This window comes from Bactrocera latifrons, unplaced genomic scaffold (genome assembly GCF_001853355.1).
Source record: "Bactrocera latifrons isolate USDA-ARS-PBARC rearing strain unplaced genomic scaffold, ASM185335v1 scaffold_147, whole genome shotgun sequence".
NCBI lineage: Eukaryota > Metazoa > Arthropoda > Insecta > Diptera > Tephritidae > Bactrocera > Bactrocera latifrons.
In genome coordinates, this window is record NW_017534930.1 from 485,609 (window position 1) to 504,161 (window position 18,553).

Sequence of the window (18,553 nt, forward strand, 5' to 3'; positions counted from 1 at the left end):
ATCTGATGCCTTCTCTGTATAATATGTACATTAGGAACCAATGATGATAGCGGAATAAAACTTTACACAAATACGGTATTTGAGCTGAGGTATCCCTTGTGGAAAAATTGTCGTGATCGGACTATAACTTTTCAATACAATTAAAATAAATTAAAATAAATTAAAATACAATTCAATACTCAAAGTACACAAATTAATCTAATCTAATTAATTTTACAGCAAAATAAAAAAATATGTAAATGGCGGATAATGAAATATCAATTATCACTTTATCATGCGAGAGTATAAAATGTTCGGTGATACAAGAACTTAGCCCTTCCTTACTGGTTTTTTGTTTTTGTTTTGTTAAGTCGAGTACTAGGAGTTCCGCATTGACCAAGACTACGACAGGGATAGAAGATAATGAGAGAAACATGAAAATTGGTTTACTTCTCAACTGCAACGAAATTCTTTAAATAATTATTTTAACGCATATCTACTAGATTTAAAAGAACTTTGTGTTGTGAAAAAGATTTGCACAGAGCCATTATACTGCATATGTAACCACCGTTATAGGCATACATATAGTATATTGTAATTACGAAATAAGCCCGCTAACAAGCCAACGGCTTAACCCACACATCGCTCTCACTTTTCCATTCTACCCTTCCACTCTTTTGTAGTGTGGCATACACAAGCCGACCTTTATTCGCGACGCGTGCTAACGACATTAATTTAATCCACTTTATTTTTAATTGCTAGCTACTTTTTCGTCAAGTCTACCGCCGCTAACGAGCGTCATCAATTCCGCCCAATCAGCGGTAGAGCGCGCTTTTCGCTCTTCGATCCACCAAATGACCGAATTCGGGGGCTACCCACATTCAACACAATCAAATACACCTACATTTGCATATGGTGTGTTTGCAAGTCTGACAATTATCTGCTGACATGCGGTAAAAGTGCTCGGAGGTACTCACGTGTGCAGAAGCGTGGCTCGTCGCTGCCGTCGCCGCAGTCGTTAAAGTTGTTGCAATACTTGCTGAGCGGCACACAGCGCATGTTCGTACAAGTGAACTCGGACAATGTGCATTGCTGCTGAGCGCCACTGGCCCCCGGCTTGGCGGTGGCGGTGGCCATCACTGCCGCCACGACGGGCGCCAAGGGCGGCGATGTTGCATCTGTCCTGGCAGTGGTTATGTTGTAGGTGGAAGACGTGGCTATCGCCGCTGTTGTGGTCGCTGCCGAGACAAAGCAGAGGAAACACAACGCCAGTAGTGGCACAAAGGCTCGGGCAGTGGTGGGGTGGTTAGTGTTAATATTAAGGATTGCTGTTGTAGTTGTTGCGCTATTCGCTTTCATTGTTGGTCTTGTTGTTTTTGCTGTTTTTGTTGCTGTTGTTGATATAAATGGTAAGCGAAAGCCAGCGAACAAACTGTTGTACAAAGTCGGCAAGCAGCTGGACTGCGGCCTTTTCAAGTGACTGCCATCGGTTGTGGCTGCTTTTGTTGCAACTTGAGTCGCGGTGTCTGTGTACACCGCCAGCTTCAGTACCCGCATCACCGTCGTCATCAGCGCCGCCGCTTTTGTTTTCCGAACTGCGCTTGTAGTTGTTGTTGTTTTCGGTGTTGTTGGTATTATTTGCTTTGTGGCAGTTGCACGTTTTATAATGGCAGCGGCGTTCTTGCGCTCGCTGTCAGCGTGGGCAGCGTGGGGCCACGGAGCGTATGTGGAATCCTTGAAAGCATCCAATTTACATTGCTGCTCTGGTGGCAGTGCATGTTGCGTCTCACATGTGCGCTGATTGCAGTCTCGCACGTGCGTGTTGTGGCAGCTCTTCGTAGGCGGCGAGTTTTCTTTGTTATTGTTGTTATTGCTTTTGTTGCTATCACTGCTGTCCAAGGGGCAGTGTCTGTGACTTTCGGCAATGTTCAGCATCTGGCTGAGTGCTTGAGTGCTTGTTTTGGTGTTTTTGTTGTACATATCCGTTTGTTGTTGTTTCGGGGATTTTAAGCGCTTTTTGCTTTTGAATCTCTGCCGCCATTTTACCGACATTATTGCATCTGCAAGTGCAAAAAGAGAGTAAAAATTAAAACAATGCACTTTATATGGCTGCATATGCATGTGTATGGCATTCACCATCATATATTAATAACACATATCATGTAATCACAACATACACTATTACAGTCTACTCCATATAAATGGAAACGCTTTCAAAATTTATGGAAATTAAGATACAAAAATTCATTTACGTTATTTCTGGTTAATTTATCGTAAACATTTTTGAAATACAAATTTCAAATAAATAGAAACGAATGTCAGGTGATCAAACTCATTGAAATCGTAATATAGTACAATCGTTGTTCTTAGCTTTAGAAAAGTCAAACAGAAATGGAAGAGCCATTAAAATTTGCTCTCAAACATTACCTTAGCAGCCAGAGTCTGTCACCCAGAAGTCATAATGTAAATACTTATTTGGATCCAACAAATACAAAAGCCGAGATTGATATCCATTAGTTTAGCTACAATGACGATTTTTAGGTTATTAGATCTTATTATAGCCTATCAAATAGTCCCTCAACCTTAAGAAGTTGCATGAGTTTCTTAGAGTAAAAAATTGTTTTTTCATATAAAAAACGAAATCTTTTTCATAAAAAAAAAAAATTAAATTTCGCCATATTTTTTTCTAATAGTCGTAATCGAAAAGAAAAACATGCTACGTCCAAGTCTTTAGGTATTATATCAATATAGAACTGTGTAAATTTCGTTCAGATCGAGTAGTTCTCGTGAAATCTTGCCAACCGACTTCAAAAACACAGTTTCGAGAGAAACTCGTTTCGAGGCGGCGCACTTAGCCAGCCAGCGCATAAGTTCTTTTATAAGCTTGTATCTCCGAAACTATTACTCGGATCAATTTGCAAATTGCGAACAATATTCTAAAAGTTTTGTAAAATGTAATAAGACAATAAAAAAGGTAGATTTTTTGAAACCCGTAAGCCCATGTAAATCCTTAACTGGGTCCGTGACTTGAATGTATAGTACATATGTTGAACAACACAATATAGCCTCTGATAACAACACTCAACAAATCTGAAAGCAAAAATTGCGAAAGATGAGGGTCTTTAGGGCTTTTGGGCACCTTTTGTCCTGATCACGAATTTTAATTCAAAACGTTTAAATTTTTTGTCATTTTACTTAGTAAATGGTGGTGGTTTGACCCCTACAATATAAAAAATCTTAAGTGTAAGGAAATCATTTTCGTTTCAGCAACCCAATATTAGCAAAACAACAGGCACTAACGTCACTGTCGCAACATAACTGTAAATTGATGTAGTTCTGTGATTTTTATGATCTGACACCTAATAAAATTTATCCAGCACAAATTTTTCTAGCTTCTCATCAGACGCTGTGAAAATGGGTGAACTCAATTAAATTTGAAGCACCAAAGGCAAAGGATCTAAGGCGTTCATATAGTACCTATGTGACATACAAATTTCAATATTAATTATAATTTAGTAAAATAGTACGTATGATATCGGATATACTATAGTTTAGACTGAAGTATGATAATGAAGTAGTATGAAATTAGTTCTCGAATTAACCGGTATTCATATGGTAATTTTATTCAGTATAACGCGCATGTGGGTCAGTGTATGAGTTATATACATATACTTGAGTAATACCAAGGGTTAATGCAATCAGCCTAGACGTGCTTCTAAAAATAATTAGCTCGATATAAAGAAATCAGATTTCCCACTTGACTTTAAATCGTTTATATTTGTAAAAATGTATGATATTTTAATGAATCAATCTGATGGTTGAGATTCTTCTCATTTACCTATAAGAGTCTCAAATATTTTCCTGAAAATTTTTAAACACTTTATGCAACAATTGGGACCGTATATCTGCAGAAACGCTTCGAATATTATTTTCCAAGGTGTCAATCGTTTCGGTCTTATCTGCGTAGGCAAGCGACTTCACTTAACCTCAAAAAAATTAGACCAGTTGTACTAAATATCACGTTCTTGGAAGCCAAGCCACAGGCATATATTGCGATATAAAGGTTCAATAGAAGTGTTTTTCAATAAATTGATTGTTTTGTAGGCTTTTGACATATAGCATCACTTTATTGGAACCAAATGTTGTCCTCATTATCATTTTTCTATTCAGGCATAAAAAGTTATCAATTATGTCGTTTAAAAATAGAGCTTCTTTAATTAATTTTTGAAGATGTTTTGACCAATGATTCCCTCCGCCCATAGAGCATACCAGACAGTTACCTTTTCAGCATGTAACGGTGTCTAAGAAAATGATTTGTAGATTATAATCACTCTAAATGCGACAATTTTGTGCATTAAGGTAGTCATTCAATCACATGTGAATTTTATCGTTGACCAAAATTTTCTTGTGAATGTCGGAATTGGTGACCATAACGCTATGGACCCATTTACCACATTTCGACACGTCCATTAATTTAGTAAGAAATTTTCGCGCTTTGGAAAGCTTGTTTTGTAGTAAGTCTGCTCATTATGAAATCGCAACCCCAATCAGAGTATAATCAAATTTGGTTCCAAAAAAAGCGTTGTCTTATTGTAAACCATGCCCTTTTTCACATATACCACGAATATGCTTGATTTTTTCATATGTAATAAAAAGTGCTCTCATTGATAAAAATTTTTTGAAGACATTCCTGCCCCTTTCAAATCTCAGTATACATATACTTATGTAGGCATTTATGAGTTTGAAAATTAAGTTGAAATGCTGAAGTTTCTTTGAAATAAAGCTAATTGTTCTATAGAACTTTGATACGGAATAGACTTCCTGATATTAAAATACTTTACTCAAAGAAGTTTTACATAAATTCTCTTATCTTAACAAGCTTTCTTTTAAATTTAATTTAGAAGACATAGGAATTTTTAATACTAAAGAGATTGCCCATTTTACAATTTTTCATTGTACACACAGGTCTGAGAGTACTATGAAAGAAATTCACTAACAGTTTTGATTACCCGAAAGTGCACATCGTAATTGGTAGGAAAATTAAAAAAAAAAAAAAAAAAAAAAAAAAAAAAAAAAAAAAAAAAAAAAAAAAAAAAAAAAAAAAAAGCTGTGGTCTAATTACCTTACCAAAACTGTACGCAATCAGATGAGGACGTGAGTAGCGATAAAAAAAAAAAAACGAAAAGTCAGGAGTACAATAACTCAAGTGCAACGCCATTTTGAAAAGATTTTTGTTAACTGACAGCGCTGGTTAATTATGGTCAACAATGGCTTCCAATTATATCATCATGAATGTAATCATATAAAATGAAGGAAAAAGTGCCGACTTGACGGCATAATACTTAGCATACTTACTGTAAGTAATAAAAAAGGAGTTGAATATCACCATAAAAAGCAAATAGATATTTTTGTGGCTAGAAATTGGAATTTCAAAGCAACATTTGTGCACGTGTATTGCTTTCCAAGATAGGTGGACGCCTCGTATAAATTTAATTTGAACGAATTGTTAATACTCCTACAGAAGAACAATGAGATAAAAATGGGATAGATTATAAGACGAGCTATTTTCCGAAAGACTGCTTACAGTGTGGCTTAACATCTTATCCAGATTTCGGTCGGTAAAAAGTAATATTATAAAAAATTCGATGAATTTTCAGCCTTTTTATGAATGTCTATAATATTTAAACGGCTCTTTTCTAGGCAGTAAGCCATCAATTGGTTTGCCATTTCATAATGAAAAGATTTACCCCGGAACAAAATTTGCGTTCTATATTTCTTGAGCTGTATCCATTATTCAGTCGGCATAACCGATCAACAGGGTCGGTAGTTCGAGAAGGCATGGATCGGCTTCGCATCACATTTACTCTAGTGGATAATGCGTATCCTCAGAGACGCGCAATAGTGCGCATCGAAAACATTATTGGTGTTGAAGATTAGAGTTTCGAAGAAGACACGAATGAGTTTATTCTACCTCGTAGCTGTGAATATCCACTTTATGAAGATTTTGAGGAAGGAACTTGGTTTGCGGGCATATAAAATTTACTCGAGCCAGAATTGACGTCGAACGACAAGGGCGTCCCAAGTACGGCGAAAGGGGCCAAAATGCGATGGCTACCGATCCCAATTTTCACAAGAAATTTTTGTTCAGCGATGAAGCTCACTTTTAGTTGAAGATGTATGCTAATAAACAAAATTCTCATATTTCCTCTAAAATAAGAGCCTGCAATATTCTTACGTTCATAATTAATTAATGAATTTGCGTGTCTGAGTTAGAGGATGTTGATGTGGGCGAACTTTGATTCTAACAAGACGTCGATACATGCCATACAACTTACGAAACCATCAATTTACCTTGGTGAGAGCAATGTAATTCGTCGTGGCCTCCATGATCAGGTGACTTAATACCCCTGCTCTCTTTTTTGGGGATTATGTGAAGTCGCGCAGACACATAAGCCCGATAAGATTGACGGGCCAGCTACGGCGGTCACTTGCCGTCTTATTTATTCTATTTTCCACAATAAATTAAAGCGAATATAGCTCCGGTATAAACAAATTTAAACCAGGATTACTACAAATAACGTTGAAAAATTATTATCATAACTGAATTCAACACAACTGCTTGGCTTTTAAAACGACCTATAAAGTCAAGCGCTTTCGATTGGCTTTTTTTTAAGCTGTACATCACTATTTTACGCATTTCAATTACCAACACCATTAAAAAGGCAAGTAGGCGACTAAGAAAAAAAATTGCATTCCATGGAGAAAGTCATTTAACCGGGTAAAGTACCGGTTAAGTAAAAGAAGAAAAATAATAAAAGAAAAATATTTAAACAGTCATCGTCTTTTTATATCTCAAGTCTTTTGTCATTGTGTTAGTGCCATTACATGTTTTTCACTTCAACTCTTGCGCTTGTTTGTATGTATTTGTGTACGTATACCTCAGATTTACGTCAGAAGTTTTCGAATACAAACTTTAGCAATGTGCGAAGAATCGCATAAAGACTTTATTTTTTCAACAACAATTTTGATTTATCTCGTCACGAAATAATAAAAATGAGATTTTCTTTCAACTCGAGCACTTTTTGCGAAATTCGCCTCGCATCTGGAAGACGTGTGTGTGTGACGGCTTGAAGTTGACTTCTCAAGGCAACTATTCTTTTGCAATTTGTTATATTTCCAAGCATCTGGACCGAAGTGCACTGACGTTGCCTAACACGCGGAAAATACTGCAAAACTTTTTGAGCGAGCGGCGCCCCGTGCGCTTCATTGCAGGCTTGTCGTTTGACAGATTGATTGACTCTGCTGCTTGGCAACGAAGAGGTGGTATGTGGCACTAGTTGTTGTAGCTCTTGTTACAAGCATCTAATTTAAGTTGGCGTTACTAGTGGCGGCCAGCAAATTCAGATAAAGGGTGATATATCATACAAATTGGATTTGAAAAATTTGAGCTCTCAACTTTTTTCATTCCACTCGAGAAGTGAAATATTGCTTGTTGATGGGAAAAATACAGTTGAAGTCAAGGTTTGGATTGATAACGAGTTTCCGGAAACTGTCCAGGAAAAGCAACTATCAAAGATTGGTATGCTAAAATAAGACGTAATGAGCACCGAAGACGCTGAACGCAATGGACGCCCAAAGGAAGTTGTTACCGAAGAAAACATTAAACAAGTTTACAAAATATTGTTGGATGACTGGTAAGTGAAGTTTTTCGAGGGAGGAGGGAGAGAAGGTGGGGTCATGTGTAGAAGTTTACGCAAGTGAGGAAAGTTCTCTGGGAACTTGAGAGTGGCCAGAAACGATTCTTTTACACATGGCTCAAGCAGCTCACGACTTCCGGCCTTTGACCAAGTATGCTCTGGGTAGAATAAGAACATCCGTTTGAAGGGGAGCTAAAGTGAGAAGGTGAAATAACGAGCATGCATCAGCTTCTTTGTTAAATTGGAATTAGTGTTTTCCAATTCACAAGAAAGGAGACCCCACAAACTGCGCCAACTACTGTGGGATAAGCCTCCTCAACATCGCGTATGTATAGGGTTATATCGAGCGTATTGTGTGAAAAATTAAAGCCCACCGTCAAGCAACTGATTGGACTTTATCAGTGTGGCTTTAGACTTGGAAAATCAACAACCGAACAGATTTTCGCAACACCACCTAGGAAAAGGCCCATGAAAGGAGAATCGACACACACCACCTTTTTGTCAATTTCAATGCTACTTTTATCAGCACGAAAAGGAGCTACCTTTATGCCGCGATGACGCGACTGACGTTGAGCAACACCAAAGGCTCTGTCAGAATTGGGAATGACCTTCCCGGGCCGTTCGATACCGAACGAGGATACAGACGAGGCGTCTCCCTAACGTGCGACTTTTTCAGTTTATTGCTGGAGAAAATAACTCGAGCTGCAGAGCTTAATCAAGAAGGTTCAATCTTCAATTAGGGTATACAGCTGTTAGCGTACGCCGATGATATTGATATTATTGCTTTTTTCAGACTAGATAAGGAAGCGAAGAAAATGGGCTGTATGTATCATGTATGATGATAAGACCAAGGAAACTCAAGGTACGGCTTGAAAGTTTGGGGGAAATGTTTATCGAATTACCCTCCTTTTCGATTCGAACATACCTATTATACAAAAATTGTAAAACAATGCTGGTCTGCGGGTCTTGCGCTCTTTTATCGTTGTTTGGACCGTTATTCACATTGTGTACACGTCTAAAAACATTAAGAACGGAAGAATATTCGAGCTTTCTTTACAGTTTTTATTTGTTGATACTGCCACGCTTTGGTCTCCGGGGTGCAATGTGCGAAAATGAATGAATGTTGAAAATTGATTAAAGTGTATTTTGAACACGACTACAATGGAGGGGTTGGGCGGTGTCATAGCGGAAGAGCATCAATGCTGCTACAGAAGCAAAAATAAGAAGTAATGAAATCAAAATAATGGAGAATTTCAACAGTAACAGCAGCAGCAACCGTTTGAATTGGCGGTTGCCCGACATCGACCGCATTCGCCGACACAGATCCTCGCCAGCTCCCCGTTCCGTGGCTGCCACTGCCACCGTCGATGTGGTGTCAATGTGATAAAGCGTTCGTTTTTTTGCGCATAAATCCCACTTCGCGCAAAAACTATGAAAAGTAGTAGACAACAGAAACGACAACCACACACAAACGCCCTGACAAAAGCAACAAAAACTACGCACTGCAGCAAACATGTCGTCGCTGCTGTCAGCGCTATTGACGGCAATGATAACAACAATAAGTCGAAAACGCAACAACAACATCCATTGTGTGGGTGTTGTGCACAATCGGAAAAACGACAGACAAACTGACCGAACGCAAACAACCGCAATGGCAGCGTATTGGCGATGATTTATTGCGACCGGCTGACACGACAACGAGCACAGCGCTCAGCCGAACGAGAGCAACAGAAAGCGTACAACAATAGCAACAATAAATACAAATAAATGAATGAATAAAGAATAATGCAGCGCGAAATGCAGCAACAATTAAATCAATTTAAAAACAACACAGCCACACACACGCAAACCGACTCTCATACATGTGAAGAGCATGCTCATGCATGCATGCGCTTGTACGGGTAGGTATGTCTGTGCAAAACACGACGTTCGCGAAATCCAAACAAGTTCAAAATGTGTTAAATTATATCTGCTTTTATTGCTTTTGTTGCTATGAAATGTTGTTGAGTTTTTGTGCTTATTGCTTCATCGTTTTAAGTGTAGCATTTCCATTCTAATTTCAAGCCTCGCATTTATTTGCGGATGCATGTGTGAGTGTATGTGTGAAAATTATCTGAATGCCGCACTCGTGGCTGGGCGTGTGCAATTAAAATTCATAAATTTTACATTTCATTTGATATCAAACTTTTTCCTTTGCATATGTTTTGTTCGTTTCCCATTCTATGTGATCCGGTGTACGGTTTCGCTCCGCGTTTGGTTAGACTATGTTCACACGAGGACCCTTTTTGTCACGCAAACTGATTTTTGATAACCACAAATATTTTTGTACACCGCGTACCGGTTATGACTGATACGTTATTGAATTTCAAAGTGCACGTTGATTAATCCTAGGGCAGTGACAGCGACCCTGTCAAGCATAATGGCTAACACTATATAGGGGACTGGTGGCCCTAGCCAAACTAACGGAGCCCTACTAGATAAAGTCAGCCGGTCAACACTGATGTACGCGACTCCTATATAGGGGACTGGTGGCACTAGCCAAAGTAACAACGCCCTACTAGGTAAAGTCATCCGGATAACACAGCCCCAAAAAATAAATGCAAATAAGGCAAATGAAGTGTCAAGTTTATGTGTCATGGCTGTCGAGCAAAAAAAGAAGAGATAGACGAGCCTCGAAGAGTAGTAAATGCAATAGGAAGCGACTGAAACAGGAAGATGGATGCATAGGCTCTTTAAGAACGTACTAGGACCTGGATTGTGAGACAACAAGGAAGGCAGAATTTTATCTAACGCAATGCTTGACAGGCAATAGCTGTTTCAAGAAGTCCCTCTTCCACAAATTCGGTCACGATGACGCCACAAATTGTTCATTCTGCAGCAGTGCCGATGAAAAGGATGACGTCCGACAACATTATAAGTCACATGCTGTAATTCAAGCTGGTATGGGCGAAAATGAAAGAGTGGGCCACAATAGGAATCCAAGAAATCACAATACAAGCTAAAGCAGCCTGACTTAACGGTTTAGTATGTAGGCGTGCTGTTCCGCATATCCAGTAAATATAGATAATACTATCGGGACCTGATCCTGAAAGAGGATCCTTTCTACACCGGCAGCATCTTTGAAATTAAAAAAAAAAAAAAAAAAAAAAAAAAAAAAAAAAAAAAAAAAAAAAAAAAAAAAAAAAAAAAAAAAAAAAAAAAAAAAAAACGAGTGCCTGAAGGGCAACCACAAGTGAACTTTAGAATGTGCTCCTGTTTACGAAATGTGCGAAACAAAAGAAAATTTGCCTGTTCATGGGCGACTGAACCATCCTCGTCTGAACGCTGTCTTATGTTTCATTCGTCATAGCATTTGAACGCGTTGTTTGCACGCTTATTTTGGGCCCATCACACATTACTCGTGTTATTAAAAAGTCATCATCATTACGACAACGCTGCCGCGCTCGTTGAATGTCTAGACAGACATTTAAATGAAAATTGTCACAAATTTTGCTTGCATTTGAAAAGCGCTTGTCGCGATTTTATTCTCCCCTTCTATAACGGCATATTCACGTAAATAAATACATGGACAAACATGCGCTTACAATTATGTAATATAAGGGTGAGTGGATGTTTCAACAATTTGAATGAGTTTGTGAGGTGAGAAATGCTAAACAAAAATGAGAACTAATTAGACTAGTGTTGAGCAAGATAATCAAGACCTTTCAGTATCCAAACTCGGTAGGTCGCTGAGTTCGAAAAATCCTTTGTCATTTTCGAGATTTCATAAAATAACTGTTATTACTAAAGAAGAGAAAATGGACGTGTTATTACGTATAATATTTTATTGAAGTCAATTGACAACTTCCAGGCAATAGATTTTTTAGGAAAGTTTATGATTTATACATTCGTTTCAAGATGTGTCAATTATTCGGTCGACATAATCGCCTAGCAGAGTCGGAAATTCCAGCAGCCACATTTACTCTAGCAGATAATATGCGTCCTGAGAAATGCTGTGCAGTGTTTGGTACGACGCTGTGGTTGCTGTGGATAAGAGTATCGAACAAGACCCGAATGAGTCCGTCTGATATCACGGATATGTCTTTATATCGTCAACACGTAACAGTTTGGTATGCTCTATGGATTGATGGATAGATGGAAACATCGATCCATATTTCTTCACATATGGCAGATGCTATAAGGCCATGATTAATGACTTTTTCGTGCCTGAATTGAAAGATGTTGACGTAGACGACCTTTGGTGCCAACGGCAACCAGAAAAAAAACTAACTTCTTTAGTATATAATCTCAATAGCAACATTGGAGCGAAAAAGTTGGAATTTTTGACTTTCACCTCTTTGGTCTCACTGCGTTTACAACAATACAGATAAGAAGAGATGTGTAACTGACAATTACTTTCGGCATCTCACGAGAATACACATTGTGTATACCTATGTATATGATACATCTGTATTGGCTAAAATGGATTGAAAGATGGAATTTGTGTGCGCCCGCAGTAAGTGAAAGCCTCTTCAGTTTTTATTCAGACAATCTGCTATCATGTTGTACGTATGTATGTGTATTCGCGGATATGTTTCAGCTTTTCGTTAGTGAAGAATAAACAGCTAACTGAAAAGGCTGCCATACCATTATGTGACATCCAGGATGGCGGAAGTAAATGATATAGCAGAGTGTGGTAACTACGAAAAAAACTTGAAAATCTTGGTTTGAATCAGTAGTTGGGTAGCTTATGCTCTCCATTCAGCTGTCATCCGTTTACCGGAAGAGAACTTGATTTTGCTCTGCGTCAAGTTTGTTTAAAAACCGTCAGTAAACAACGTATAAATACAGTTAGTCGCTACATATGTACGTTGGGATTAATCCAGCATGTTTGGTATTGAATTTCTTTAAAACGATTTACGGTTAGTTTTTCATTGGACAAAAATGTTGTATTTTGTTAGAACTGCTATTATATGGCTCAAAATACTAAACCATGTCATATATTTCAAGCAGATCGATGTCCGAGCTCTTGTATATTTGAAGCTGAGCTGTAATATACTCTATGGAGGTTACGTTAAGTAAATTCCTAAAACACCTATATAGTTGTTCATAAGACCCTACAAAAATTGGCAAAGCGCTTTAAGGATAAAGGTTAAATTCAGTTTTGGTTGTGGTTCTTGGTTCGCCGAATGCAAGACTGCCGAGATGCTTCAACCTTAGTCTGACTGGATAATGGAGGAGGAAGTGTCAGGATGATTTCCCCGTCATCTTCCTGATAATTTGCGTCCGATAAGATTTTTAGCATTACTGCTAAATAGGTCTTCCAATGTCTATAGGACAATGTTCAGTAAAAACACTGATTTGATATAAAACTAGGCAATTTTAACATAATAAACTCCAATTACTTTAGATATTAAATTTTGAGTGGATATCAATAACAGAGATTTTAAAAGAACTGGACCGAAATCGTAAAACACCTTCTTCGATATTCATCGATTGATCGAAAGATTTTGCAGAGAAAAGCTTCATGTGTTCTCGCAGCTCGGTTCGTCATCGTATTTGTTTCTGCGCTGTATAATAGGATGGGAATAATGACAGACTTATAGAGCGTAATTTTTGTTCACCGAGAGAGGGATCTGCTTCTCAATAGTCTATCAATCAGAAAGTGGTATCTGTTTTATTCTACGCTTGATCTCCAGGCTTCGATTATTGGTGAATTTTATTCCAATTCCGAATTATGCAAAGTTCTTAACTTTTTCAAGTTTATAGCAGCAAACAGAGAAGAAATTTTCTAGAGGCGAGCAATCTTTGTGTGTGACCCCCAGTTCACCGCTTTTGCTAGGCTGGAAAATACTGCGCTGACAGCGCCGTTCTTGAAGCCTACGTTTTCAATATTATTTGCGACCCCAGTAGCACTTTATTTTTGATTTTATTAGGTGTTCTTTCGCTTGAGATTTGCATCACATATCACATTTTCCAGTATTGAGTAACGTGTGTTTTATTCCCGTCATCATCCTGTCTAAAACCTCGTCTGTTATCGATCAGAGAGGTCCTTCCTCATGCTTATAGAGTTGATGTTGCCGTATGAGTTTCGCAGGGATTCCAAACTTAAAAATGGCGTCGAATAGACAGCTCTTGTCAGTGCTGACGAAGGCGGGTTTCAAACCGACAAAAAGATGATGAATATAGCGGATTTGACAGGTCTAAAGTCCTACTGCATCTGATCAAATCAGCTTATTTGCAAAGGCCGTAAGTCCAGTCTAGAAGAATGAAATGTTAAGACGTTTGAACCCGCGAGGATTATCTCAGACTGATGGATTTCTCCTCTTGTGGATAGGCCAAAGTGCATTCATATTCCAATTATTGGATATGCTTTTATACGACCAAATCTTGCTTAGTAGCTGGAACATGTATCTGACCATCTCCGCACCGCTGGCTTTAAAGAGCTCACCCGTTTATTCGTCGGCGCTTGGCGCTTTGTTGTTCTTAAGTCGCTTTAGAACTGTTTTCGCTTGATCTCGTTCGTTGCAGCACTACCTTCGCCATTTGAAATTTCGACAAATGTTCCCTCTGAATTTCGAATGTACTCTTGGTGTCTGCTTTCTGGTTTCCAGGTCTTTACAGCAGTGATGTAACTGTGTTACTCATTACTTGCACCCTTAAATTGGCCTGAATTGCTAATAATTATGAGACTTAGTCGACTAATCCAATGACGGATATAAAAATTCATCAAGTGCTAGAAGAAAGTAACCGTGGGATGGAGAGTGCTCCATGTGCGACAAAATTTGCGGTGGTTGAAGCATTGCGCCACAAATGGCTTTGTATGCATTTTGCATGTTTCTAGCTGATAAGAATGATGGACATAGGAAATACTATAAGGAAGCAACTAAAAAACAGGAAAGGCGCAGCGAGTGTGTCACTTTACTTCAGCCGGCGGATGGAGAAGGAAAAAAGATGATTACAAGCAAATGATTCAACCACAAGTTGCTATGAAATAATGAGACAAAGTTTTTCAACACCAAAATAGAGAGAAACAAGAAACCAGAATCAGCAAAGCGACAACGTTAAAAAGCAAAGTGAAAATGGCGTCAATTTTCAGTAATGAAAGAGTGAATGTAATACCGCACATAACCTAACACAACCATGCCAGCTAGGACGAAGTGCACACAAATGCGGATTTCGCAAACGCGTGTAACAAAGGCTTCCTGCAAACACATACATACAAACTTTAAGGAAGAGAGAGGGGAAAGAAGGAATTATGCGTTGCTCTATTCACTGGCAGGCTGCCGGATTGTGAGGCGAAAAGCGGATTGTGGATTCGCTCGCAGTGCAAGTGATGGATTGTGGTGACAGTGCCAGCTGGAGCTAAGACTGCAAAAGAAGTAACGAAGCAGCGGTTGCGCAAACTGATTCAGCCGCGTCAAATTGCACAAGCAAACAAATATTAGATATATTTACATATGTACATGTAAGTGTGTGTGTCATATATGTATGTATATTTAACAGTGCTGCAATTATTTCTTTAAAAGTGGTATAAAAGTGAAATAGTAAGTTAGTCTTTAATATGAGATTCAGGAAAAAAAAAAAAATTTTAGTCTTTATACATCGCTTATTTCTTTTTCAAGAACTTTATCCGTTAAAATCGAATATTTTTGCATGTGTTCGACCAAATTTTCGAAGCACGTTTGCCATTCTGATTGACGTATCTCCAAAACATGCCGGTAGATCTTTTAATTTTTTTTTTAAACGGGAGTAAAAAGGACTACGGTGGATGACCCATTAAATTGATTGCCGATTGAATTCCCCATATCATCGATAAACCCTGTGATTGTTGAAGCCTTATAGTCAAAAATGTAATTAAGCTCATCTATTCACACTTGATGAGTTAATCAAAGTTGAAAATTTAAAAAAATAGTTTCGCGATCAAATTCCATTTTTTGGTCGAGGAGAACATTTTAAGTTACTGTAATAACAAATAGCGCTCGTATGTCAAGACGTTCTGAGTATGCATATCATTAAAAAAGAAAACCGAAAATCATTCTATAAGGAACATGGGGCTAAGGGAAGGATTGACCTGGTTCCATCCATACTGAACTATGTCCGAGTCTCAAAAATATATCGACTACTATAGGCAATGGGTTGAAAATCTTTGGAATCTGGGGATTTCGATTTTAACAACTTTAAGACTTGAGTTGGCATACCTTGGAGGCACTGGTTGTGCCAAGCTGCAAACAAAACCTGTGGCTTTCAGAAAAAGTAAAATAGCAGCTGGTAAGTTAGGGAGTGCCGTGTCAAGTTGGAAACAAAGTAGACTGCCTACCTAGCACCGTTACGATCAACCACAACACGTGCGGGATGGGATGGATACCGAGAATTGAAGAGGGAAGCGATACACATTTGTAGAACACAAAAAGAGAGATGCTGAAATGCGTGAGTACGAAGAGCTGGCTGACAGAAGGTTTCAACGCCAGAGATATTCTTGTAGAACACTCAAAAGTTGGAAGGAACACCTCTCAAACCTGCTGAATGGCAAAGGAAGCATAATACCATGAGAAGGTGAACCCGATTTCCCATTCGATGACGATGGAGCTGATGTCCCATTGCCCGACTATGAAGAAGTTGGAATAGCAATTACCCGTCTGAGGAACAACAGAACGGTGGGGCTCAATGTATTGACGGCCGATCGATTATAACATTTTTTATTGTACAATTTATGTGTCTGGCATTAACTTATTGCTATAACGCGTTTTTAGTAGTTTTTAATCGTTATATGGGGTTTATGCGGATTTATCCTATTCAAATTAGGATCTATTGGGGGCGGGAACAGGCACACTTTTTTTTTAAGATTTTCAATTTACGGAAGTCTTCCATGCTGATATTGCAATAATATCGCCATATTTTCGTATTACGTCAGTTGTCACCAAAACTTATGGAAAATTCACTACTTATACTGCGGGTGCACACAAGTTGTAAAGTGGTGAGTTTCTTGCAAAATTTCAAGAAAATTTTAAAAATTATAAATAACAAAAGAAATGTTAAAGGATTTAAGCAGGAGTCGGTAACTGGAGAACAATGAAGTTGTGACGGATTTCAGTGAGGTTTTTTTTTAATCTCCGCATACAAGCTGATATTTGGACATACATACATACGAGTACATATGCAACTAGATATTTGAGATTGGGGAAAATTGTAAGCTCGTCGTACTTCGCACTTTGCCACTTAAACATAAGCAAAGTTATTTAAAAGACTTCTCGCTAAGCTACTTAGGCAAACACACATGTGCATACCACCCAAAACTAATGTGTGGGTGTGTGCGTAGATATTTGTAGACATGTTTCGGGATTTGTGTGTAACTTGAAATGCGTTCAAGGATAAGTGAAGTCGCACACAAACATTTAGGCAGCTTTTTATGTGTGCACTGCATGCACACACGCTCACACACATACACACAGGCACAAATATTTGTAGTTTGAGTTGACGACTTTTCGACGTTGACATCTTTGAGTCTGCCTTGTTTATTTTCAGTTCTTCAACTGAGTACAGTGGAGTGAAGTGCAGTGGAGTGGAGTGCAATTGAGTTGTTTCACTTGCTGGGGCCTTCAAGGGGCGTCCTCCTTCGCCACAACATTCTTCCGCCGAGTTGCTTACAAAAATTATCTACTTACACACACATACATAGAAATAAACACTTGCGCACTTCCGCCTACTCCGTCTTGTTTCTTATAACTTCTGTCAGTTATTGCTGTTGCTTACTTTGCTAGCGAGCAAATTACTCGTATTAGCGCAATGTTGTGCCGCTCTCTGCTTGCGTTCGCGCCCCCACTCCTCCATCATTACACATAATAGCTTCTATTTCGGTTTATGTGCACGAAAACTTGGCTTCTACGGCGCGTTTCAGTTGCGCTTTGCTGTTGTTTTGTTTGCTTTTTAGGCGTCGGCTTTTGTTTGCGCGAACATGCAACTTTCACAAAAGTGTCGAAATGCGAGACGGAGTCGCCGAGTTTTGAAAGCATTGAGAAACATTCAAAGTTTTGCCAGTTGAAGGGAATGCTTCACGGTTGGGATTACCGAATTGCTCGGCGTGAATTTGGCGTTAATGATATGTGACGAAATTAAATTTGCATTTTCTCGGTGCTTAATGGAGCTAAGTGCATTTGCATGTTCCTATCCTTATGAGCCCCATGCACACGTGGCTTTGTTTTTGGCGAATTTTCAGTTGTGACTTTCGTAGTTAAATGCATTTCGAAATAACCTCAGAGGAGTTGATTTGATTTCTATTGTTGGTTATTGCTTATACTTGTTCTACCAAGTGTTTGAAGTGCTTAAGAATCATCAGACAAAAGCACAATACGAGGGCCGCTATATATATTTCTGGCCCAATAATGAAAATAGGAATATTTATCAACGAAAATGGTTTTATTGCTTTTCAAAACATTCTCCATCAAGATTTATACATTTTTGCATGCGCTCAAACCAATTTTCGAAGCACTTTTTCCACTCCGATTGAGACACCTCCAAAACATGGTTTTTGAATGCTTCAACAGCGTCTTCTGGCGACGAAAATCGATGACCCCGCATTATTTTCGTGATGTGTGGGAATAAAAAGAAGTCATTGGGTGCCAAGTCAGGGCTGTACGGCGGGTGACCCATCAATTCGACGTTTTGGCCGGTCAAGAAGGCGCTGGTTTGAGCCGATGTGTGAGAGCTCGCATTGTCATGGTGCACAATGATTCGTCTTCTCTTGTTCGTTTTTCGAATTTCTCCGAAGACTTTAGGCAAACAAATAGTGGTGTACCACTCAGAATTGACCGCCCTACGTTGCTCAAGCGAAACAGTCGCCACATGACCAGTTTTGCCGAAGAAACAGGCGACCATTTGCTTCGAAGTGCTTCTTCCAC

At 38.7% G+C, this 18,553-nt stretch overlaps 1 protein-coding gene across 2 annotated transcripts in view; it reads right to left on the bottom strand.

The window, feature by feature from the left end:
- Positions 1 to 18,553, bottom strand: part of LOC108965755 — a 162,806-nt gene that overhangs the window by 57,717 nt on the left and 86,536 nt on the right. For both annotated transcript variants that reach the window (XM_018928358.1, XM_018928357.1), the window contains exon 3: positions 957 to 2,039. In XM_018928358.1, the coding sequence (XP_018783903.1) occupies positions 957 to 2,031 (1,075 nt within the window). In that variant the 5' untranslated portion in view covers positions 2,032 to 2,039. The remainder of the gene's footprint in view (positions 1 to 956; positions 2,040 to 18,553) is intronic.